This window comes from Artemia franciscana, unplaced genomic scaffold, assembly GCF_032884065.1.
Source record: "Artemia franciscana unplaced genomic scaffold, ASM3288406v1 PGA_scaffold_1179, whole genome shotgun sequence".
Lineage (NCBI taxonomy): Eukaryota > Metazoa > Arthropoda > Branchiopoda > Anostraca > Artemiidae > Artemia > Artemia franciscana.
The window spans coordinates 690331-716315 of NW_027062617.1; the positions used below are offsets into that span (position 1 = coordinate 690331).

The window sequence follows — 25985 nt, forward strand, 5'->3', positions numbered from 1 at the left end:
CCCAACATCCCATGATATGTCCTTCAAATTATTATAATGGAGGCAATTACCCCCTAACATCTATTTATTTGGAAGTGGGGTTTATAATAAGTTGGAGGCTTGAGATTGCTTGTTTAACTCATCAACCGTTGGTGAGAGAAGAGCATCACAAAGTGTGAAAACCATGTTGTGACGAACGTGAGTCCAGGATTGCCCATGGCCTCCATTCAACAGGAGGTTCTGGGGACATCCTTTTTTCCGGCTTAAGGCTGACTTAAGCACTCAATATAAATTTGAAAAGAAGTATTAATCACTGACCTACACTGATGGAATCCACTAAATTTCTTCAGATCACGACATTTTTATTGATTTAAGTAATATGGAAATTATGGTGAGGAACGTTACAACACTAAAATCAACTATTTTATCTACATTTTGACTGATAAACTCAGGCATTTTCGAAGTGGACTTGTTAAGAGTTTCAGAAACCCATCTTCCAAAAATAGAAAGCATGAGATTAGGGGATATAGAATTTATTTGTACAGGTATTGGGGAAATGGGCAGGTAGTAGGGCTCATGATGAATATGGTAACTTGCTTAGGTTGGGAATGTATTACTTATAGAATTTCAGTTGCTCATTTTATTACAAAAAAGTACAGGCGTTAGTCCTACTTCTATAGAACTGACTGATGAAGATAGTAGTGACTAAAATAATTTTATATAATGGATATAAGAAAAAACACATGATGCCAGGTATCAATACAGAATTTAAATTTTGAAATTTTAATGTCCAGGCTGGTTGAAAGGAAGATAGAAGGTATTATATCCTAAATAAATTTGGCTTAGGGAAAAAAGTAGGAATGGCTATAGACTGCTACAATTTCTTAGACAATTACCGAACGCCGTATTTGGTTGTAGATATCCCATAAGTTTAAAATGATACCTACTTGATGATAAGATGGCTAACTTTATTGATTGTGCTACTGTAAGTTGAATACTACAGGAGCTACAGGATGGCTGGCCCCCAACCCCCCATTGCGCTTCCTGGCTGAAGGGCCAAGAAACGGAGATCAGCACCGCCGGTACGGACTGTAAAGTCTAATGCCGTATCCTTTACCTTTTTTCTTTACCTTAAGTTGAATACTGGCAGAATTGAAGCAAGACGCAGGGTATGGGAGCGCTGTTATTGGTTTTAAAAGTAAATATGAGACTGGGAACAAACGAAAGCGAAGAAGTGATATTGGGTACCAAGAATATCGATCAAGAGCGTGTCTTTACTTATCTGGGTTGTAGAATTATCAAAGATTGTTGGTAAATCAAAGGTGTAAACAATTGAATAGTCCCAGGTTGTTTTTAGAGCTGAAAAGAATTCGGTAGAATTCGAGTATAATTCTGCCAGACAACATAAAAATATTGAAATCTGCTGGATTAACAGTAATCAAGTGTGCGAAAAACGTAGGGTTCCAAAACGTGGGCGCCTTGAAGTGTGCGAAAAACGTAGGGCTCCAAAACGTGGGTGCCTCGAAGGGCAGAGGAAGCTTTGCTAAATGTTTCCCACAGGAGTCTTCAAAGAAGAGTCTTAACCACCCACTTGAATGACCGTATGTCAAACATCAAACTTCATGAAAAATGTGTTTGATCTCATTTTCCAAGGCTCTATTGAAAGAAAGGTTGAGATGACTAGGACAGGCTTTGCAGATGAAGGATGACAGATTGCCAAAGATGGTGCTTTTACGGCCAGCTGTATGGAGCCAAACGAAAAGCAGGTCATCTCCAAGTGGGGATGATACAGTTTATAAGGAATGATTTGAATAAAAGGGGAGGGGGGTTAAGCTTTGACTATATAGGGATAAGTTTTGAAACCTATGCATAGACACGCATAGGTTTTTTGGCCTCATGCATCTTGTTTCTATAATAAGTTTTTGGTAGTGGTAGAAGAACTAGTTTTTATTCGTATTTGCTATAAATAAAGTTATTCTCTAAAATGCTTTAAGAAATCACTAGTCAAACTTTAAAATGAAAAGCATGGTGTTGAAGGGGTAGAAGTTTCTTCATATATAAGATAAATTTTGTTCGCTTTAAGGTTTGTTCACTTTAGCCTCCTTTAAACGAAAAAAAACTCTGTTTTTACTTAATCAGTAGAGCCAAAGCTTAAGAAACCATTTCACCAATGAATTATTGACGTCAGTTATAAGACGTAAAGGGATAATTACACGTGATGGTATTGAATACCAACAGGGTTTTGTGCTATGTAATCCAAGCTCCATTTCTTGCAAGTTCACGTAGGTTCTCTAAGGCGAATCTGGGCTTTTCCGGGATGGAGGGTCCAGAATGAGATTTTTTTTTGCTTTTTTCACTCGCTTTTTCACACAAGGGGGATCGTGTTGAAGCGTTTACTAGAGGATATTAAGAAGTGGCTTATTGAAAAGAAATGAAAGGTTCAGTTGTTATCTTTCAGTAATGAAAAAGGTCGTGCGTATCTTATCCTAAATTTGGAATAGATCTAATCGAGCGATAATTTTTAGAATGACAACATTTGTATGGAATAACTTTCTAATATGAAGACTTAGGGATGACAGCTCCCCCATTATTGCACAAAGAGAAACTGTCAATGAAGGAATATTGTACTTATAAAATCTATAAAAAAATGGGGTGAACTAAAGCGCGATGAGTAAAGTTTTGATGAGGTGGGCCTCCCCTTCAAAATTTGAAAAACACATATTAAAACCAAGCTAAACCAAACCAGGCTGTTAAATGAAAGTAAAGAGCAGCATCAAAACCTAAAACGAAAAGACATGACCGCATACAGAATGGGATTTCCGCTCACGCTTCTTGATCTCTTACTCGTCGACACCAGAAATTTGCCTGCGACAACGACAGAAGCCTAAAGCAGTAGTTTAGATAGGTAGTCCTCTAGGTATTCTGTACTGAAGCCAAAAGAAAATTTGGAGTCACAATGGTGATCGTAATTTCCTCGTTTGTTTTGCCCGAGCCTACGCTTGATCTAATCCCAGGTACGGATTTTCAAGAAGTGATGCAGCTGTTCCATCGACGCATAAAAGGATAGGGAACAAGAATCTGTTTTATAACTGCATGGCGGAGAATAACACGAAAAGTGATATTTTAGTGTTGGCCATGTTTGATTGGGTGTTTAGTTTGTCCTTATAGATCCTTTTATAATTGGGTGATAGTTAGCGTCCAAGAGATATTTGTCTGTGGTCAGACAATAGTGAACTCGTGTAGTAGAAATACTGAGTTTTGGACATTTCTCAACGCTAGCTATTAATATTAATAGCTTGTGCACCTTGAGCTCTCCTTGTGTCGACTCCTTGAGTCGACTCCTTGTGTCGACTCCAATAGCGACTCCTTGAGCTCTCTTGTGCACCCTGCTGATAGCTTAAAAGCTCAAAGTGCTGTCTCAAAACCAAAAGAGTCAATTTAAACTTTCGTATTTCTTTGCAGTTTCTCTTATTGATAGTGAGAAATAGTATCGTGCTTTCATCCTGACTTGCTTTTAAGCAGTGACGCTGCCGAAAAATCAAAAGAATGTTGCGTCTTAGGGGTTTATTGTATCTCACTTAGCCTTTCACATTATCCACGTCGACTAGATTCAGTTAATTTGTCGTAGAGAAAGTTAGCATTAGCTGTTTGCCATAATTTTTCTGTTCATTACCGGTCATCTCACTGGACATATCCAGCATAAAATTTGTTGCTGAGTATGACAGCCCACTTTGCCCTTGAACCATGGAACTGGATTTAAAAGAATGTAGAATGTTAGGTCTCTTTTCTTTCTCCCATTCACCTCTTGTTGACGATTGTTTCCCCTTCTGTTGACATAACAAGCCCCTCGGTATATATTTCCAACCAATTAGCTGCAAGAGAAGATGTCTAGGACCGTTTACCAACAATAACTTTCCTTGACACAGTGCAACCGAATAGAGGAGTCTAAGGGGCAATTCCATCTAAGCCATTTCTTAGTTACTTCAAACTAAAATTTCACGCAAATCCTTTTTAACGCATGCTTTATAGAAGGATTTTCAAATAGACTGTCTAAACATAATTTCAAGAGAATTGACAAAAAATCGTGGCAAACTAATCACTGCAAATATTTAATTTAAATTCATTCTGCGACATATCCGTTTTGTCTCAGGCAAATCCCGAAATGAAAAGGACCAAAACTTTGCTCTCTAGCACACTAATCAAACGCAAGATGAACCCTGAAGGGCCACATAAGTACCAAAAATAATAATAATAATTTAAAGTCTAAAACGTGTTTCGTTTTTTTCTCCATGCTTTGGAATTGAAGGTTTTGTGTGAAAAAATGTATGCAAGCTTCCTTTTTGTTGTAGTTCATGTCTTCTTAGCATTTTATTTAGAGTTATATTTCCCATTCACTTTTCTAATCACTCTCCACTTCCACTTTAGAGCATTTTTGTTTGTTTGTAACAGCTTCGTATTTTTTGACAGAGAGATTCAATGGATTTGTGTTGATTTATGCTAGTTAAATTTTCTTTTATACTTTTCCAGAATAGGATATTGTTCAATTTGTAATATATTCAAGTATTATATCAAAGGAGTAAATTGTTTCAAATTTGAATTGATTGAAGAATGAATTTGAAGGTCTAAAATACTTTTTTTCATCCATCAAAATTCTAGCTGGATATAAGCGCAAGTATACAGGAAATTTCAGAGGCGATAGGGAGCCTGAATTTGCGGACATGGCGAAAAAATGGTTAATTTTGAGAAACTTTGAAAAAATAGAAAGAGTCATAATATCTGGGGAGGTCCCCTCCCCCTTCACATGTCTGTAGCCCCAATTGTAGAAGATATGAATAGAAGAATTTAAATGATAGCTAGTTAAAAAGAAAAAATAGAGTTAATAAATGTAGGATGCGTGTTTTTTTGCTATTTTCTACATAAAGGTCATTTATAACGACAAATTCGAGAACATATTCAGTAGTGAACTTTTTAAAGAAAATGAATTCATATTTTTGGAGTTTGCAATTTTCCATTTAGTTTTAAGAATTAACTGAATGGGACTCAAATGCTTAACTTTTTTTCTGTTTGCTTTGTTTTCTTTTTGTATATATGCACCGCTTCAGTCCCCATCACCACCTACTAGTAGTAATTCAAGCAAGATAAAATTATAAGCAATCTTTTCATTGCAGATGATCATATAACTCCACAGTTTACGCCCCCTGAATTGCCTAAAAGAGCTCAAAACCGAGGTAAATTTTTAGCTTTACCTTCTAATTCTTTATTCAAATCAAGCCAAACTTCCTCATTTTATATTGCAAGCCTCCAATTATCTTACACGCTCATTGGACTTTTTTTGTTCATCAGATTATTTAAATTGTGAATTCATCAGTTTAGCTAAATATGATGAAACCTGTCAATGCTGGGTCACCGATATCTCCTATATTCTAACGATAGTGTAAAAATATAATCCTTAAAATCATACTGACTTTTTTTTACACAATTAGTTGAACATAGCATAATACACACTAGTCGAATACTACGAATTTCCTCAATATAGTTTTTTTTTATTAAATTGACTAATAGGGCAAGCAACAAGTCGGAAGAAGTTATATATAAATATATATATATATATATATATATATATATATATATATATATATATATATATATATATATATATATATATATATATATATATATATATATATATATATATATATATAACTAGTCTAGTTTTTTCAAATGAAATTAAGGAGTAACACTAAAACTTAAAACGAAAACAAATCATTACTAATATGAGCGGGTTTGCCCCCTTGTCAGTACCTTGCTTTTTACGCTAAAGTTCGTCTTCTGTTCCAATTTTATAAGAATGACCCCAGAATCACAAATGCCGTTTAATTAGATTAAAAACCCTTTTTGAAAGTATTAAAAAACTTTAGCGTAAAGAGTGAGGTATTGACTAGGGGGAGAACCATTCATATACGCAATAATTCCTGTTCGTTTTAAGTTTTAATGTTGCTTCTTACTTTTAGTTGAAAAACCTGTTTGTTTTTTTTAATTTAATTTCCGATCGTTTCTTAAATGATACTGGGAAATCTAGTGCTCTCTTCATAGAAATATCTGTTCCCCCATGAAAAATTCCTTCATGGAAAGATTCTCAGACGTAGCCCCCAACGCCTGACACCTCCTCCTCCCTAGAAAAATCACCTGAAAACGTCTGTATACTTCCCAATAATCAATACTGTACGCAAACAATAAGCAAAGTTCATAAATTGCAGCCCCTCCCCCGGGTACTATGGGGGATTGAGTCATCCTCAAAGATATAGTTATTATACTTTTCGACTATGCTGAACACAAAATGGCTATCTCAAAATTTTGATCGAGTGACTTTGAGAAACAATGGGAGTGGGAGGGGGCCTAGTTACCCTTCATTTTTTGGTCACTTAAAAAGATCATTAGAACTTTTAATTTCCGTTTGAATGAGCCCTCTCGCAAAATTCTAGGACCACTAGATCGATACGCTCACCCCTGGGAAAAAAATAAATAAACTCGCATCCGTGATCTTTCTTCTCGAAAAATACAAAATTCCACATTTTTGCTGATAGGAGCTTGAAAGCTCTATAGTAGGGTTTGCTGATACGCTGAATTTGATGGTGTGATTTTCATTAAAATTCTATGACTTCTAGGGGTGTTTCCCCTTTTTCCAAAAAACAGGTGAATTTTCTCAGGCTTATAACTTTTGATACGCAATGCTAAATTTGCTGAAATTTATATATTTTAAATCAGCATAAGAATACGATTCTTTTGATGTATCCAAATTCCGTTTTTAGAATTTTGGTTACAATTGAGCATTTTCATGCCATCACAAAACTTAAATAGAAAAGCACAAATTATATTCACCGTGGAGGATGCACACGGCTTCAATATAATTTTTTCCAAATCAAAGTTGAATGTAGATTATCACAAATAATGGCTAAGGTTTTCACAGAATTGTAGGGACAAAGGAGTTCATGCATTGGCTTAACATCAGACCTTTACTTTAGTCTTTGGTACACCACCTACGGGCTGGTATACTGGTATACATACTGTATACTTGCTTGGTGATGTAAAGCAGTTTAACACTCAAAGTAAACAAGCCAGCTCAAGGTAGAAGGTCAGATACGACGTGGAATATGTAAGAGGTTGATTGTATAATGAAAGAGATGAATTGGAAGGCTTAATAAAATGCCTAATTAAATCCCAAAGGGTGCTTTTGCAAGATAAATGACCATGAATAGCTATGTTTAAACACATCCGAGCGCAGCTTTCCAGTTTCGTATATTTCTGTAAGATAACGTCAGCAAAATTATCTTCCCCTCTGTTTTTAACGCGGGATGAGCAGTAGAAGAGAATAAGGCCCCTCCCTAGTTGGAAACCAATTAAACTGACAACACTAACAGTAATTTTACAACCACACGATCGTTCATGCAATAAATCTAGTCCAATCGTGCTTCAGACAAATTTATTGTGCAACCTGTCTGTTTTACAAGAGTATAACGTTATTTTGTACAAATCACTACAAAAATTTCGCTATTCTATGGATTTTAAAAATTCTTAAATCGGTGAAGGAAAAAGTCAAGTTTGGCTGAAAATGTACAAAAATTTTTGGCAAAATTTCTTTGGCATCTGTTCTTTTCGTGTAAAATCCTCTTTTTTTAGTTTAACACCCTTTCTCTTTACATTCGAAATTTTTGTTCTTCCCCTACTCAAAGAAGAATCAACTTCTATGACATTTTCGGGATTTGCATTATCTTCTGTCTGGCGAACTTTGGATTTTTTTTTCTACCTGCGTGACATATTATAGATAACATCTTAGAATTGAAATAATAAATGAACTTCGTTTTCTAGAATAATAGTCTCTTAGACCTTTTAGCATGTTTTGAAAACTAACTAAATCTAAAATTAATTGCACGTCCCTTGGTTTCTGGAATTATTGCAAGGAAGTTGGTTTGTTTATAGGAACACAGCCCGGAATATGAAGTGGTTTTGCATGGTATGATTTTTCTTTTTTGGAAAGGAATATAATAAGGGTTATCAAAATAGATTTTACATAAAAAAAAGTGGCTGGAGATAGAGTTGAAGTTTTAATTTTATTTTTAATTATTTTCTTTGTAATTCAAAAGATCCTGTATTTATAGTTTAAGCAAAAAATTTAACATGTCTTGCTCTTATTTTCTTTTTTATACATTTCCTGTTTATATCATTATTTTTCTATTTCTCTTTTTTATTTGCTCAGGATAATGTCGTAAAAGAACAGAACGACACATATTTAAAATAGTTAATAGTTGCTCGAGACATTATTCAAAATACTGTAAAAGCTGCAAGAGCCTTTTTATGGCTACCCCCTGGCGTTTGGTTGACCAATCTCCGTTGCTATATGCCCATATCAGAGCACCATCTGCTCAGCAACGTGCATCATCTTTACATCACGCTGTCTCCTCGCGCCCTTTTTGGCATACTTCCAGCAACCTGTGATGTGCACCACCTATTACACGTCACTTTTTATTTTGTGCCTTTACCTATTGACTGTGAGACAAGTTTACGTAACGCCAGAGTAAATATTATTTTCTCCCTGAAAACAATCGCCAAGTTATACATAAGAAAAGTGAAACAGGAACATTTGCAGTTTTTTTGGGGGGGGAGGAGGCAAACAATAATCTAATTATTTGATAATTTTGATAAAAAGTATCCATAATTAGAAAAAATCAGGAGATGGGATCCCGTTTCTTACATCCTTGAAGGAAAGCAAATTTTTTGGAGTCTTTCATTTAATTCTTTCTTTGAGGCTGTTTTTATCTTTTTGTTTATTTTTAGTCACTACAATTCCGAATTCTGTCCCGAATATTAAGACTCCTCATAGAGTGACTTTATCTGTAAAAGCGAACGGAGGAAGACCTTCTGATGGAAACATTGCCCAAAGTCCCTCTCCCGAATATGGAACTTACAGGTATATCTAATCATTAACATCAGTTACTTATTAACAATGACTAAGTCATTGCTGTTAGCCTACACCTTAAGGTCTTATATCAAATTTTCACAGTACTGAGAAAATTGCCAAAACCTACTTTCTAAGCTCTTATAAAAGAAAGGATCAATAGAACAATCTAGATCATGCAGATCAATGTGGCGAACTTTGAGAACAACTTTACAAGCAGTATTGGGAATTACCTTGGAGGCGTGAAAATACCAGGTATGGCCTGAAGGTATAACAGTGACAAAATATTCACTATCTTTTGCTTCAACCCCTTCCCTGTACTGACAAATCCGTCAAAGAAGGGGGAGAGTACATTTCGAATTTAATTAATTATACCGTTTTAATACCCTTATTATATTTCTCTATCAGAGATACCAACTTAGGCGGCTAGGAGGCGACTGACACTCCTGATGCGCTGTATGTAAAGGCGATACTATTTGATAGTAATTATTGCACAATAAATTTTCTTGGTCTTTGTTAGCAAAAAAAAAAAACTTTTTCTACTGAAATTAAGGAGGAATATTAATACTTTTGTTATGTTTTTCTACTATCAGAGATACTAACTTAGGCAGCTAGGAGGCGACCAGTACTCCTGATACACTGTATGTTAAGGCTAAGCACAAAATCTGAGCTTAACGAACAATACTATTATGATAGTAATTAGTGTACGATATATTTTCTTGGTCTTAGTTAGCAAAAAAAAAAAACTTTTCTACTGATATTAAGGAACAATATTAAAACGAAGTGAACAGAAATTATTCTGTATATGATTTGGGCTGCCCCCTTCTCAATACCCTCTATCACGCTAAAGTTTTTTTTAAGTACTTTTATTAAAGGCTCTGATTCCAATTACACCGCCATTCTGTTTCAGGAATTGTTCTTTCAGAATTTGGACAAAAGGTCGAATTCTAGCGCCAGTGTATTCTCCTGATGAGCCCTTGTGTTGGGTTGTTGCCTCTGAATTATTTGTCTATATTATTTTTTTTCTATTGTTTGGTAAATGACGACTTATACTTATTGACGACATGACTGCCTGTCCATGGATTATTCTTTATGGTTGATTGTGTATTGCTATGCTGTTTGACCTATGTGATTGTATGGATGAGTAGGTTTAAGGCCTCATTCAAGTGCTGGTCCATATTAGTCACTAATTTAGGAAAACAGTCTTCCTTTTCTCCTTCCGTCTCTCTCTTTTTTTTTTTGTGCTGTTGCATTGGTGATTTCTCTTTTCATGATATATATATATATATATATATATATATATATATATATATATATATATATATATATATATATATACTTGTTATATATATATATATATACTTGTATATATATATTACTTGTTTTCACTCCTTACTTTTATATTAACTTTTAGTTTGCTGCTCGTACTCAGCTTTCATAAAAGTTAGACTATTTTGAGGGGTGAGGCCTCATCTAAGAAATTAAAAAACAACATTTATCAATCTAAAAAATATTATATGAAATTTAATGTTTTGAATGTTCGAGGTTAAGTGGAATTATTTTCAAATTTTGCAGTTTTGACTGCTTCACGGGGCAGGTGTCCCGATCACCGTGGCTTGGGGTAGAGCACCACGGCTGGGGGCTTGACCATTTTGATCGAATTTTTCACTTTGTTTGTTTTTGCTTATATTTGAGTCGGGAGGTGGCACTCTGATTAATTTTTCCCCGAGCACCATCAATCCTAGGAACGGCTCTGAATAAATCCTACCTAAATATTTTCATATGCTTGTATCTTTGGAGTCGCTAAGATTTGCACATGCCACGACAAAAGTCAAATAAATAGTCAAAATTTTCAGAAGAGAACAGATAGCTGGGTTTTTAAATTTTTAAGTTCATTTTCTTATCAAAAAGGTCAATACGCTTACTTATACTGTTTTACACATTTGGGTTACTTTTTCTGGCACAAAATGGATCATGCATAATGGGTACGGCAATGTGTTTAGTCCATTATTAGGAAGTCTATGGTTTCCAATCTATCATTTTTCACAATAAGGCTCCCTGACCCCAAATTTAAGGGTGTGAGTTTTGAGCAGTTCAGGAAAAAATTTGTTGGTCTTTGTTCAAGAGGAACTGATTCTTTTTTCATTTATTCTTGCGCACTGAAATATTCTTGGCCAAAGAAATTGAAGACATCAGTTTTTAGACATCTGTGTGTGTGTGAATTAAGAGTCCACTTGACCCAATGACTTTCAGATCTAAGTTTGAAGCCAGTGAAAAAAGGGCTTCTGACCTGAAATTTCAGGGCACATGCCCCCACCTCACTATTCTTTGGAAGAGGTTCCAACTGTTCCAAGAACTTATAGGTTTTAGATTCAAGTAGTTCAAAGAGAAAAAAGTTATTTGGCCTTTTTTCGAGGGAGTCAATAATTTCCAAAAATCTTTTGCTTGTGTATTGATGTGATTCTAAAATAAGGAATTGAGAATACAAAATTGGTTTTTGACCCTTTGTGGGCTCCAGTTTTGGGATGATCATGCTATCAACCTTTTTTTAAAATTTGGTTCCCTTTGACCCACGGACAAAAGAATTTAAGTTTCATCTGATCAATAAAAAGAAAAATTATTTTTGGTCCTCTTTGCCTAGACAACAATTCTTCAAAATTTCATATCCATCAGAAAAAATTACCCTTTTTTCTGCACTCTTTTTGCGGTAACCAAATTTTTTTTTCCTTTTTTTTGCAACGGGGCTCCCTTAGCATAAGGGTTTCAGGTATATCCCTCTAGCACATCGGAAAGAAGAATATGATCCTTCTTCCAGAACGTTGTTTTTGGTGGTCTATACCAATGTCTTTTTAAGTCAATGACACAAAATTAATCGCTGATAAGCTTAGAAAATTATCTAGTTTTTAAATAATATTTGAAATTAGCCAGGCATGTTCAAAAAAAATTATTCTGCCATTTTATCTTCTAAGGAGTCAATTGGGAAGACAAGAATCTGCACAGAAGGCTCAATCTCAAGGTTTTCCAACTCTTAAAAGGTTTGTATAAGTGATGAGCTTGGTTTTCCTCATTACTAACAACTGTGTTGATATTAACATGAGAGTGTGGTATATTCTTTTCCTAACCAAGTCCTGAATGTTAACACTTCTGCAGGGTGACCTTGGGAGTATCTGCTGCCTCCGAGGAATTTATGGAATTGTTATCGACGCAGGACTGTGCTTGATTTTGACAATTGAATTTTGTTTCTTTGTTTTGTCTGTTTTGGTGGGCTTTTTGGGGCTGATTAACCTCTTTCTAGCTACTTTATTTACTATTAGTGGCTTTTCTAAGTAGTATAAGATTTTTAAGCATAAATATATAAAGGGTCGGAAGCAATAGGTATAAAATTGCTTGTGCAGGAACTCAACTATTGTTGATAGGAGTGCATCGCCAAGTTTTGAAAACCTTGCAGTGCCAAAATGGTCCTAGGCTTACATAAAATATTCATTCAACTTGAGCTTCTTGAGAGATCATGTTGTCCTTTTCTAAAACAGTTTATAGCTTGTTGGAGACTTGACAAGCTAATTTTGGTGCTTAAAATGATAGCACCTCCATAGATACAGGGTGCCGTTGGAATCTCTACTTGCCAAAACTTTTACTCTAGGAGTGGAAAGCAACTCTAGACAAATATCTGTTGAACCCTATACTACCTATCCGTTGATATACTACCTCCCACCCCGTTCCTTCAAGAACCAATAATGTACAGTTTGTAGAATTCCAGCTCATATACAGGACATACTAGCAGGCTACCTACGAAAAATTAAGCAAAGAGATTAATTTCCAACAAGCAGCGAACAACAAATAAAATATGAAAACAAAACTACATTTTAACTAAAAAAATAAAAATAATCTGAATATTTCAGCCCCATATCCGCGAGCCTTTCTCAATGGAAAAAAAATTACAAACGACAAAAAAGAAGAAAAAAATTGTTTACACAAAAAAACTACCTATTTTAGTAAGCTACCTATTTTATTTATTAATTTTGCCAGTCCTGAAATTAGGAATCTGTCATCCTAGTTTTTAACCTCTAGGGATACCGACCCGGGTAATCACTTCAACTAATATTATTCGAATAGTAATATACCGATCATCCACTAAAATATGAAACACATCAATTGCCAAATATACATATAATGGCAAAAGCAATGGTGTCCACAAGATAGCAATAGCCAATATATAGGAATTACTGCCTCTAATATTCCAAGCAGATCGTAATGTCCTAGCATTAATATTAGTCTTGGAACTCTGATTGATTTAAACACAAAGTAACAGAAGTGTTTCACAATAAATAAAATTGTGTCCATATAATGCTCATCCGTTAAAATTGTACGTGTTTACTTCTAAACACACATATAAAAGCTTATGCATATACTGTACACGTGCCTATAGGTACATACATATACTTTCTATAATTCAGTTTCTAATTAAATGTAAACCAAAATAAATTAGATTCGCAAATAAGGGATTAACAGAAAAAGAAAAGTACAAAAAGCGTATAGGGGTTAACAGAAAATGCGAAGTGGCAATAGTTGTCAACCTCGATGAAACAGAAAAAGAAAAGTGCATAAAGCGTATAGGGATTAACAGAAAATGAGGAACGGCAATAGTTGACAACCTCGATGAAATTGGGGTGATAAAAAATATCAGCATTTGTGTTAAGAAACGCTTGTTAGTCTTATGAAAATAGAATTTTTAATTGAGTCACTAACTGAATAAGCATTTTAGCAGGGATGTTGCCCAGCATACCGTTGTGTGGAAATTTGTCTTCATATTCAATAAGAAGCCCAGTAGTGCCAATGTTCTTTACAAATGAAATAAATTCTCCAAAGTAACTAAGACTAGGAGGAGCACCTTTGAGATCTAGATGAATAAACTTCTCTTTAAAAATAACTGGATTGCTTTCAAACATATTTTCTGAAAAGGTTGGGCTCATCTGAGCTGCCGCAGAAGCCTCAGGACATTGATTATACGTGTAAACAGTAACAGATAGACCAAATGCTGCCAATATTATTATCAGTTCGAAAATAGTTTTCTTGATTGTCAAATTTTTGACCGTTGCAGCCATTGGTGCCTTCAATCAGAAGGGCGATGAGATGACTGCCCTGAAAAAAAAAGTCATAAATTTATTTTTCAAGGAAGGTAATAATTCTCAAAGATGATTACTATCAACTATCAACTAAGATGATTCTTAATATTAACCATACATTATGTTTATCATGATTCTCAAAATTATTCAACAACAAAGTTATCATGCTTTGCGGAAAAATTTGTGTTCAAGAATGAGTAGGGTTTACTGTATAAACTTTTTCTGTTTCATCGAGGTTGTCAACTCTTGCCACTTCGCATTCTCTTTTAATCCCTATACGCTTTATGCACTTTTCTTTTTTTGTTTTCTTCTTTAGATTAGCATGTTTTGTGATCCTTCTAACAATCTTGCAGCAGTTCCAATTGTGCTCGAAGTATCTTAAATTAACTGCTTATATGCACGCTTAACACCTAACTTCGCTTTTCAGGGCCAATAATAGAGAGGATGGAACACATCCTGGATATCATCTGGCATATGAAGTCAAGAAGCTAATGTATACCTTTTAATATCCTTATTCTTTTTCTTCATTTGGCCTTTTCTTTTATTTATTTTTGTTGTGTCCGTATTTACTGCTATTTTCTAATCATAGTTTTCTAGGGAAAATTTGAGAAACGGCAAAAAATACGGCATACTAATGCTTTTAGAAGCACTTGGCTGAAAAATATGTACTGGAGGGAGGTATGCAGGGAGAATAGACATTGGGGCCCAACCCCTTTAAATACAAAATTTTCTTAAATTTCTGAGTCCTTATTCAATTTATCAAATTAAATTTGCTTTTTGTTATGACACTCCTCCCCAATTTTTTTTTAATGTGAGCCTCACCCCTTCTAAAAAATTCCCACGTCCTCTCCTGTTGCGTCATGCATTATTTGAGCTAATATGAAAGCAACTATGCAATCGTTTATTTTATTTCACATTTATAAAATGTATCTTCTGTGGCATTGTCTAATAAAATACGCAAGATTAAATAGAAGACAGCGAAACATATCCTCCTGTTGAATATAATATGGAAAGATTTCAACCTTGAAAATTCTTTACTTTTTTAAATATAATTTCTTAATCCTACCTTATGGTAATTGTTCTATTCTATTCGACTCTTTTAATGTCTCGTTCTGTATTCCAAGTCTGTTTTCAGAAGTTTCGTAACATTCTTGTCAACGCCCTCTTCTTAAGAGAAAGAAATAATGACCAAAGAGTAGTACGATACCATTATATTCCCCGATCATTACTCTTTCCAAAGTAATGATCGCTACCTTGACAATGGCACCCCACCTAACCCTCCAAAAAAAGACCAGAATCAACCCCAAATAATAAATTTGCTCACTGTTTTCCGTTGCTCTAGTCATCCTGCCTTCTCGAAAACGGGTATTTTATTTTCGACCCGGTCAATAACGTTACGTTATTGCGAAATAATGAAGACAGTTGGATTCCAACTTGAAAGTTCGATTAATGTAGACTCTCTGAATATTATAAAGAAAGATTTTTAGCACTATAATGTTTTCTTATAGTTTTGTATGTAGCATGAGGTATATCTGGCCTCTTTGCGGAAAATGGAGCAACCTTTACGGTAGTGACCATTATATTTGAAAAAAATGTTTATTGGGAGTCGGGTGGTACAGCTATTTTGCTATTATAATGTTTCCTTCGGAAGAAGTCATTAACGAAAATGACACCATACCTTTTATTTAATTTAATCCATATAAAGGTCATCCTGAAATTGCAACTTTTAAGCTATTTTTTCAGAAATATCCAGAAAATTGTCTAATTTCCGGTCCTCATGTAGTTTTAACTTCTTCAGTTCGGACTTGCACGTGTCCCTGTGTTCAATCTTCATTTTAAGACTCAAGTACAGTATTGTGTTTTCAACGGTTGCCATTTTTTGTGTTTGCCACTAGGGTATGTCTTACGGTTTTCAGCTTACGGTTTCAGCGTACGGTTTTCTTACGGAGTTTGGATTATAAATTAGTAAAATATAATCCAAATATTTGTCAATCCAAACATTAATGACACTTACTTGAACTTTTCTCGGTAGTGTAAAAGATTTTATGTAAATCGTTATTTGAAGTAAAAAAACAACACTTTGATTCTAGTTTACGTTTTTTTTGTGAAGATTGTATGGAAATCTAAGGCAAAATGTCTGTTTTTTCTAGGGAGAAATCAGATTTAAAGACAAAGAATTATAGAAAAAATTAATATAAAAATAGGGAAAATTGAAACCGAAAAGTGGAAAAGGGAAAATGTCTGTTTTTTCTAGGGAGAAATCAGATTTAAAGACAAAGAATTATAGAAAAAATTAATATAAAAATAGGGAAAATTGAAACCGAAAAGTGGAAGCCCTGCTGCTGACCTGCAGGTCATATCCCTCATGGATTGCCTGGCGTAGTTAAATGTTAAATTTAATAATAAATTAGAATATAAACAAATGAAATATGACTGGCAACCAATGCAATAATCGAAAATTAGTAATTAACCCTAGAGTAAACATTTTATGCAAGGTGGATATCCTTTTATATATCTTTTACGAATGCAGACTCAAGTATTTTGGATCTTCAATTTTTCGTGTGGAAAATTAACTGTTGTAATTATGACAGTAAATTATGATTGTAATTACGATAATGACAATATGACAATGACAAAATGTAATGACAAATAATGACAAAATGTAATATGATGATGACAGTAATTATTATTGTAAAGTATTTTGCACTTGTTGCAATTTTTTCAGGTGGTTTTTCTATGTATGCATTCAAGCTACTTTTTTGTGTATAATAATAATGGAAATGTCATGATTATAATGTACTCTTGATATTTATCAACTAATAGGCCACCAAACGAAGTACGGAAAGACAACACAATAGAGAACTGTCTACGACTGTCTACGATTAATTTCTGTGAATGCGTTATTAGTTTAAGATTAATTTAGCTACGTGTGAGCATGATCCACTTGCCATGAATCCAATTTTAATAGTGCTGACATATAGCTTTACAATTACTGTTTTGGCTTGTTCTGTTCAATCATTACCGTGAGCATTTTAGATCAGCAAGTAGTTACGTATCAAAAAGAAAGACTTAAACGTAAAAAAAAAAAAAAAACAACTTAAAAAACTATAATTAAAAGTATTAAAAAAATTTAGCCTGATCTACAATTACACTCACTTACGAGCAAAGAACATCAATTGTAGTTAATTATGCGGGACAAAACAGCCGCTGGACTAGCCTTACGATAAGTCTACGCTTACCGGATATTTATGGCAGAATTTATAGCCATGAATACCAAATAAGCAATATATCTTCTGTCAGGCCAACAAGCCGTGGATCCATTGTCAATAGCACTCACAATAGTGGAGGACTACAAGCAGGCATAGCTGATGATCAAGCGCGTGACTTTGATTTTGAGAAGACTGAGATGAAGTACGATTCCACCGGCATGTTCCATTGGTGTCCTTCCAAAGGCCTTGAAGAGTGTATACTGGTACGGAATCTTTAAAATCTTTCTTACTTTTCCTTAGTTTTTTTATTTCTGTCTTATTTGTTCCTAACTTGAAAATTACGGCTGGATCTTATGACGGAATTTTTCCTTTGGAAGCATAAATTGTAATTTTTAAAAGGCATAATATTGATTATTGTTATGTTTTTTTTTATTACTAAGACACCTAAGACTCATAAACCTTCAATTTTCTGTAATCTTTATTGAATTTGAATTGTGCATTACAAAATATTTTTTTAGGGAAGTTTGATTTGCTTCTTAAATTGCTAGTCAAATCAAAAATGAATGTTTAAATAAATCCTGTTCTGTATTTTCTCAATAATCGGTTTGATGCCATCAGCCATGAGAATTCAGCGATCCTGTTCTTGATCGACAACCCCCCCCCCTTCCCCAGCTCCATCTGTGAGGGCAGATATATATATATATATATATATATATATATATATATATATATATATATATATATATATATATATATATATATATATATATATATATATATATATATATATATATATATATATATATATATATATATATATATGTGTGTGTGTATATATATGTATATAGATATATATATTAATAAAGGACTTAACAACACCTCAACATTAACATAGAACGGACAGTTCATGCATATCATACTGTTCGTGGTAACGAACTGTAATAAGGAGCGACCCGGCTCCTTAAGAATCATGTCCGACACATCATAAGAATCGGATTTTTATGCTGATTTTAAATATATAAATTTCATCAAATTTAGTCTTTGTCATCAAACGTTATGAGCCTGAGAAAATTTACTTTATTTTGAAAATAGGGGGAAACACCCCCTAAAAGTCATAGAATCTTAACAAAAATCACACCATCAGATTCAGCGTATCAGAGAACCCTTCTGTATAAGTTCCAAGCTCCTATCTACAAAATTATGGAATTTTATATTTTTTGCCAGAAGACAAATCACGGGTGCGTGTTTACTTGTTTGTTTGTTTTTTGTTTTTTGTTGTTTCTTTTTCTTTTTCCCAGGGGTGATCGTATCAACCCAGTGGTCCTAGAAGTTTGCGAGAGGGCTCATTAGAACGGAAACAAAAAGTTCTAGTGCCCTTTTAAGTAACCAAAAAATTGGAGGGCACCTAGGCCCCTCCCACGCTCAATTTTTTCCCAAAGTCGTCGGATCAAAATTCTGAGATTGCTCTTTTATTCAGCATAGTCGAAAAACCTTATAACTATTTCTTTAGGAACAACTTACTCCCCCACAGTCCCCGTGGGAGGGGCGGCAAGTTACATTACAAACTTTGACCAGTGTTTGCATATAGTAATGGCTATTGGGAATGGTTTAGACGGTTTAAGGGGGATTTTTGGTTGAGAGGAGGGTTGGAGAAGGGGGTGTATGTGGGGGAAACTTTCCATGGAGGAACTTGTCATGGGGGAAGAAGATTTCCACGAAGGGGGCGCAGCATTTTTAAGCATTATTAAAAAAAACAAAGAAAAAATAAATATAAAAAAGGAAAGTAAGGAGTAGCATTAAACTTAAAACGAACAGAAAATATTACACATATATGGGGTTCACCTCCTCCTAATACCTCACTCTTTAAGCTAAAGTATTTTTGGTAATTTCAACTATTTATTTTACGGCCTTTGTGATTCAGGGGTCAAAATTTAAGCTTTAGTGTAAAGAGTGTGGTATTGACGAGTGGGCGAACCCTCTCATATCTTCTATATATATAAAAATAAGTTGTCTGTCTGTCTGTGGATGGATCAGGTGACGTCACCTGAAAAAACTGGATCAGGTGACGTCAAAACTGAAAAAACTAAAAAAAGGCAAAAACTACAAAAAAAAACTAAAAACTAATAAAAAAAATAAAAAAGCTAAAAAACTAAAAAAACTAAAAAAAGGCAAAAACTACAAAAAAAAACTAAAAACTAATAAAAAAGCTAAAAAACTAAAAAAACTAAAAAAAGGCAAAAACTACAAAAAAACTAAAAACTAATAAAAAAAATAAAAAAGCTAAAAAACTAAAAAAACTAAAAAAACTAAAAAAAAGGTAAAAAACTAAAAAAACTAAAAACTAAAAAAAACTAAAAAAAAAGGAAAAAACTGAAAAATAAGCTAAAATAAAGGTAAAAACCAATAAAAAACTAAAAAAAAAAACTGAAAAAACTAAAAAAAGGCAAAAACTACAAAAAAAAAACTAAAAACTAATAAAAAAAGTAAAAAAGCTAAAAAACTAAAAAAACTAAAAAAACTAAAAAAGGTAAAAAACTAAAAAAAATAAAAAATAAAAAAAAACTAAAAAAAAGGAAAAAACTGAAAAATAAGCTAAAATAAAGGTAAAAACCAATAAAAAACTAAAAAGAAAAAAAGGAAAAAACTAAAAAAAATTTTCATCTAAAAAACTAAAAAAAAACTAAAAAAGGTAAAAACTAAAAGAACTAAAAAAGAAAAAATAAATGACGAAACTCAAAGAGAAAGCGACCAGGACAAAAGGAATGTTCGATTAGCAATCAACAAAGCACCGGGACACAGGGAGTATAAATGACGACCAGGACATAAGTAAAAAAAAAAACTATCTATATATATAAAAATAAGTTGTCTGTGGATCTGTGGATCGTGGATCAGGTAACGTCACCTGAAAAAACTGGATCAGGTGACGTCAAAACTGAAAAAACTAAAAGAAGGCAAAAACTACAAAAAAACTAAAAACTAATAAAAAAAAATAAAAAAGCTAAAAAACTAAAAAAACTAAAAAAAGGCAAAAACTACAAAAAAAACTAAAAACTAATAAAAAAGCTAAAAAACTAAAAAAACTAAAAAAAAGGTAAAAACTACAAAAAAAACTAAAAACTAATAAAAAAAATAAAAAAGCTAAAAAACTAAAAAAACTAAAAAAACTAAAAAAAGGTAAAAAACTAAAAAAACTAAAAACTAAAAAAAACTAAAAAGAAGGAAAAAACTGAAAAATAAGCTAAAATAAAGGTAAAAACCAATAAAAAACTAAAAAAAAACTGAAAAAACTAAAAAAAGGCAAAAACTACAAAAAAACTAAAAACTAATAAAAAAAGTAAAAAAGCTAAAAAACTAAAAAAACTAAAAAAACTAAAAAAACTAAAAAAAGGTAAAAAACTAAAAAAAATAAAAAATAAAAAAAAACTAAAAAAAAGGAAAAAACTGCAAAATAAGCTAACATAAAGGTAAAAACCAATAAAAAACTAAAAAGAAAAAAAGGAAAAAACTAAAAAAAATTTTCATCTAAAAAACTAAAAAAAACTAAAAAAGGTAAAAACTAAAAGAACTAAAAAAGAAAAAAATAAATGACGACACTCAAAGAGAAAGCGACCAGGACAAAAGGAATGTTCGATTAGCAATCAACAAAGCACCGGGACACAGGGAGTATAAATGACGACCAGGACATAAGTAAAAAAAAAATTAACAAAACTAAAAAGAAGGTAAAAACTACAAAAAAACTAAAAAGAAAAAAAAAACTAAAAACTAATAAAAAAACTAAAAAATCTAAAAATCTAAATAAACTAAAAAAGAAAAAAAAAGGAAAAAAATAAAGGAGAAAAACAAAACTAAAAAACGAATGTATATACAGACCGGTACACCGGGATACAAATGACGACCGGGACACAGGGAATATAAATGACGACCGGGACACAGGGACACAACTACAACGGGGACACCGGGGGAAACAGGGGGATATAAATGACGACCGGGACAAAAAAACTAAAAAGAAAAAAAAACTAAAAACTAATAAAAAAACTAAAAAATCTAAAAATCTAAATAAGCTAAAAAAGAAAAAAAAAGGAAAAAAATAAAGGAGAAAAACAAAACTAAAAAACGAATGTATATACAGACCGGGACACCGGGATACAAATGACGACCGGGACACAGGGAATATAAATGACGACCGGGACACAGGGACACAACTACAACGGGGACACCGGGGGAAACAGGGGGATGTAAATGACGACCGGGACACCGGGACAGGGAATGGTCGATTAGCAATCACCATCAACAAAGCTCAAGGGCAATCATTAGAATCATGAGGTATAGATCTGAATACAGATTGTTTTCCCATGGACCATTATATGTTGCATGTTCAAGAGTCGGTAAACCTGACAATCTATTTATATGCAAAGACAATGGGACAGCAAAGAATGTTGTATATTCGCAAGTTTTACGTAGTTAAAACCATATATATATATATATATATATATATATATGTATATATATATATATACTAGCTGTTGGGGTGGCGCTTCGCGCCACCCCAACACCTAGTTGGTGGGGGCGCTTCGCGCCCCCCCCAAGCCCCCCCGCGCGCGTAAGTCGTTACGCGCCATAATAGTTACGCGCCATTGTAGTTGTGTCCCTATGTCCCACCTGTGAATATAGATATATATATATATATATGGTTTTAACTACGTAAAACTTGCGAATATACAACATTCTTTGCTGTCCCATTGTCTTTGCATATAAATAGATTGTCAGGTTTACCGACTCTTGAACATGCAACATATAATGGTCCATGGGAAAACAATCTGTATTCAGATCTATACCTCATGATTCTAATGATTGCCCTTGAGCTTTGTTGATGGTGATTGCTAATCGACCATTCCCTGTCCCGGTGTCCCGGTCGTCATTTACATCCCCCTGTTTCCCCCGGTGTCCCCGTTGTAGTTGTGTCCCTGTGTCCCGGTCGTCATTTATATTCCCTGTGTCCCGGGTCCCGGTCATCATTTGTATCCCGGTGTCCCGGTCTGTATATACATTCGTTTTTTAGTTTTGTTTTTCTCCTTTATTTTTTTCCTTTTTTTTTCTTTTTTAGCTTATTTAGATTTTTAGATTTTTTAGTTTTTTTTATTAGTTTTTAGTTTTTATTTCTTTTTAGTTTTTTTGTCCCGGTCGTCATTTATATCCCCCTGTTTCCCCCGGTGTCCCCGTTGTAGTTGTGTCCCTGTGTCCCAGTCGTTATTTATATTCCCTGTGTCCCGGTCGTCATTTGTATCCCGGTGTACCGGTCTGTATATACATTCGTTTTTTAGTTTTGTTTTTCTCCTTTATTTTTTTCCTTTTTTTTTTCTTTTTTAGTTTATTTAGATTTTTAGATTTTTTAGTTTTTTTATTAGTTTTTAGTTTTTTTTTCTTTTTAGTTTTTTTGTAGTTTTTACCTTCTTTTTAGTTTTGTTAATTTTTTTTTTTACTTGTGTCCTGGTCGTCATTTATACTCCCTGTGTCCCGGTGCTTTGTTGATTGCTAATCGAACATTCCTTTTGTCCTGGTCGCTTTCTCTTTGAGTGTCGTCATTTATTTTTTTCTTTTTTAGTTCTTTTAGTTTTTACCTTTTTTAGTTTTTTTTTAGTTTTTAGTTTTTTTAGTTTTTTACCTTTTTTTAGTTTTTTTAGTTTTTTTAGTTTTTTAGCTTTTTTATTTTTTTTATTAGTTTTTAGTTTTTTTGTAGTTTTTGCCTTTTTTTTAGTTTTTTTAGTTTTTTAGCTTTTTTATTAGTTTTTAGTTTTTTTTGTAGTTTTTGCCTTTTTTTAGTTTTTTTAGTTTTTTAGCTTTTTTATTTTTTTTATTAGTTTTTAGTTTTTTTTGTAGTTTTTGCCTTTTTTTAGTTTTTTCAGTTTTGACGTCACCTGATCCAGTTTTTTCAGGTGACGTCACCTGATCCACGATCCACAGATCCACAGACAACTTATTTTTATATATATAGATAGTTTTTTTTTTTTTACTTATGTCCTGGTCGTCATTTATACTCCCTGTGTCCCGGTGCTTTGTTGATTGCTAATCGAACATTCCTTTTGTCCTGGTCGCTTTCTCTTTGAGTGTCGTCATTTATTAGTTTTTTCCTTTTTTTTTAGTTTTTTATTGGTTTTTACCTTTATTTTAGCTTATTTTTCAGTTTTTTCCTTTTTTTTAGTTTTTTTTTATTTTTTATTTTTTTTTAGTTTTTTACCTTTTTTTAGTTTTTTTAGTTTTTTTAGTTTTTTAGCTTTTTTACTTTTTTTATTAGTTTTTAGTTTTTTTTGTAGTTTTTGCCTTTTTTTAGTTTTTTCAGTTTTTTTTTTAGTTTTTTATTGGTTTTTACCTTTATAGTTTTTTTAGTTTTTTAGCTTTTTTATTTTTTTTATTAGTTTTTAGTTTTTTTTGTAGTTTTTGCCTTTTTTTAGTTTTTTCAGTTTTGACGTCACCTAATCCAGTTTTTTCAGGTGACGTCACCTGACACATCCATCCATCCATCCACAGACAGACAACTTATTTTTATATATATTTAGTTTTTTAGCTTTTTTATTAGTTTTTAGTTTTTTTTGTAGTTTTTGCCTTTTTTTAGTTTTTTTAGTTTTTTAGCTTTTTTATTTTTTTTATTAGTTTTTAGTTTTTTTTGTAGTTTTTGCCTTTTTTTAGTTTTTTCAGTTTTGACGTCACCTGATCCAGTTTTTTCAGGTGACGTCACCTGATCCACGATCCACAGATCCACAGACAACTTATTTTTATATATATAGATAGTTTTTTTTTTTTTACTTATGTCCTGGTCGTCATTTATACTCCCTGTGTCCCGGTGCTTTGTTGATTGCTAATCGAACATTCCTTTTGTCCTGGTCGCTTTCTCTTTGAGTGTCGTCATTTATTAGTTTTTTCCTTTTTTTTTAGTTTTTTATTGGTTTTTACCTTTATTTTAGCTTATTTTTCAGTTTTTTCCTTTTTTTTAGTTTTTTTTTATTTTTTATTTTTTTTAGTTTTTTACCTTTTTTTAGTTTTTTTAGTTTTTTTAGTTTTTTAGCTTTTTTACTTTTTTTATTAGTTTTTAGTTTTTTTTTGTAGTTTTTGCCTTTTTTTAGTTTTTTCAGTTTTTTTTTTAGTTTTTTATTGGTTTTTACCTTTATAGTTTTTTTAGTTTTTTAGCTTTTTTATTTTTTTTATTAGTTTTTAGTTTTTTTTGTAGTTTTTGCCTTTTTTTAGTTTTTTCAGTTTTGACGTCACCTAATCCAGTTTTTTCAGGTGACGTCACCTGACACATCCATCCACACATCCATCCACACATCCACAGACAGACAACTTATTTTTATATATATAGATATATATATATATATATATATATATATAAATATATATATATATATATATATATATATATATATATATATATATATATATATATATATATATATATATATATATATATATATATATATATCTATCTATATTCACAGGTGGGACATAGGGACACAACTACAATGGCGCGTAACTATTATGGCGCGTAACGACTTACGCGCGCGGAGGGGCTTGGGGGGGCGCGAAGCGCCCCCACCAACTAGGTGTTGGGGTGGCGCGAAGCGCCACCCCAACAGCTAGTATATTATAAAAATAAGTTGTCTGTGTGTGGATCTGTGGATGGATCAGGTGACGTCATGTTTGTCCGCATATGACGTCTGAATTATTTCACACTAATACAAAAGAAGAAAAAAACTAAAAAAGGTAAAAACTACAAAAAAAAACTAAAAAGAAAAAAAAACTAAAAAGCTAAAAAACTAAAAAAAACTAAAAAAAGGTAAAAATCTAATAACCAAAAAAAAACTGAAAAAAATAAAAAAAGGCAAAAACTAGAAAAAAAATAAAAACTAATAAAAAAAACTAAAAAAGCTAAAAAACTAAAAAAACTAAAAAAAACTAAAAAAAGGTAAAAAACTAAAAAAAACTAAAAACTAAAAAAAAAAAAAACTAAAAAAAAAAGGAAAAAACTGAAAAATAAAAGAGAAAAAGAAAACTAAAAAAATATGAATAAATATATATAAAAATAAGTTGTTTTCTGGGTTATGTCTGTCTGTCTGTCTGTCGAGTGACGTCGTGTTTGTCCGCATATGACGTCTGAATTATTTCACACTAATACAAAAGAAGAAAAAAAACTAAAAAAGGTAAAAACTACAAAAAAAAACTAAAAAGAAAAAAACTAAAAAAGCTAAAAAACTAAAAAAAACTAAAAAAAGGTAAAAAACAAAAAACTAAAAAAAACTGAAAAAACTAAAAAAAGGCAAAAACTAAAAAAAAAACTAAAAACTAATAAAAAAACTAAAAAAGCTAAAAAACTAAAAAAACTAAAGAAACTAAAAAAAGGTAAAAAACTAAAAAAAACTAAAAACTAAAAAAGAAAAAACTAAAAAAAAGGAAAAAACTGAAAAATAAGAGAAAAAGAAAACTAAAAAAATATTAATAAATATAAACAATATAAATATAAATATAATATAAATTAGCAATCAACAAAGCACCGAGACACAAATGACGACCGGGACACAGGGAGTATAAATGACGACCAGGACATAAGTAAAAAAAAAAACTAAAAAAATGGTAAAAACTACAAAAAAACTAAAAACTAATAAAAAAACTAAAAAATCTAAAAATCTAAATAAACTAAAAAAGAAAAAAAAGAAAAAAGGAAAAAAATAA

At 32.4% G+C, this 25985-nt stretch overlaps 1 protein-coding gene across 27 annotated transcripts in view; it reads left to right on the plus strand.

The window, feature by feature from the left end:
• LOC136041182 (calcium-activated potassium channel slowpoke-like) overlaps positions 1 to 25985 on the plus strand; it is a 280833-nt gene that overhangs the window by 192845 nt on the left and 62003 nt on the right. For 17 of the 27 annotated variants that reach the window (XM_065725713.1, XM_065725714.1, XM_065725712.1 and 14 more), the window contains 5 exons: positions 5148 to 5207; positions 8812 to 8944; positions 11902 to 11967; positions 14483 to 14548; positions 17356 to 17527. In XM_065725713.1, coding sequence (XP_065581785.1) covers positions 5148 to 5207; positions 8812 to 8944; positions 11902 to 11967; positions 14483 to 14548; positions 17356 to 17527 — 497 coding nt within the window. The remainder of the gene's footprint in view (positions 1 to 5147; positions 5208 to 8811; positions 8945 to 11901; positions 11968 to 14482; positions 14549 to 17355; positions 17528 to 25985) is intronic. The other 10 variants (XM_065725721.1, XM_065725728.1, XM_065725725.1 and 7 more) reach the window with 4 other exon arrangements.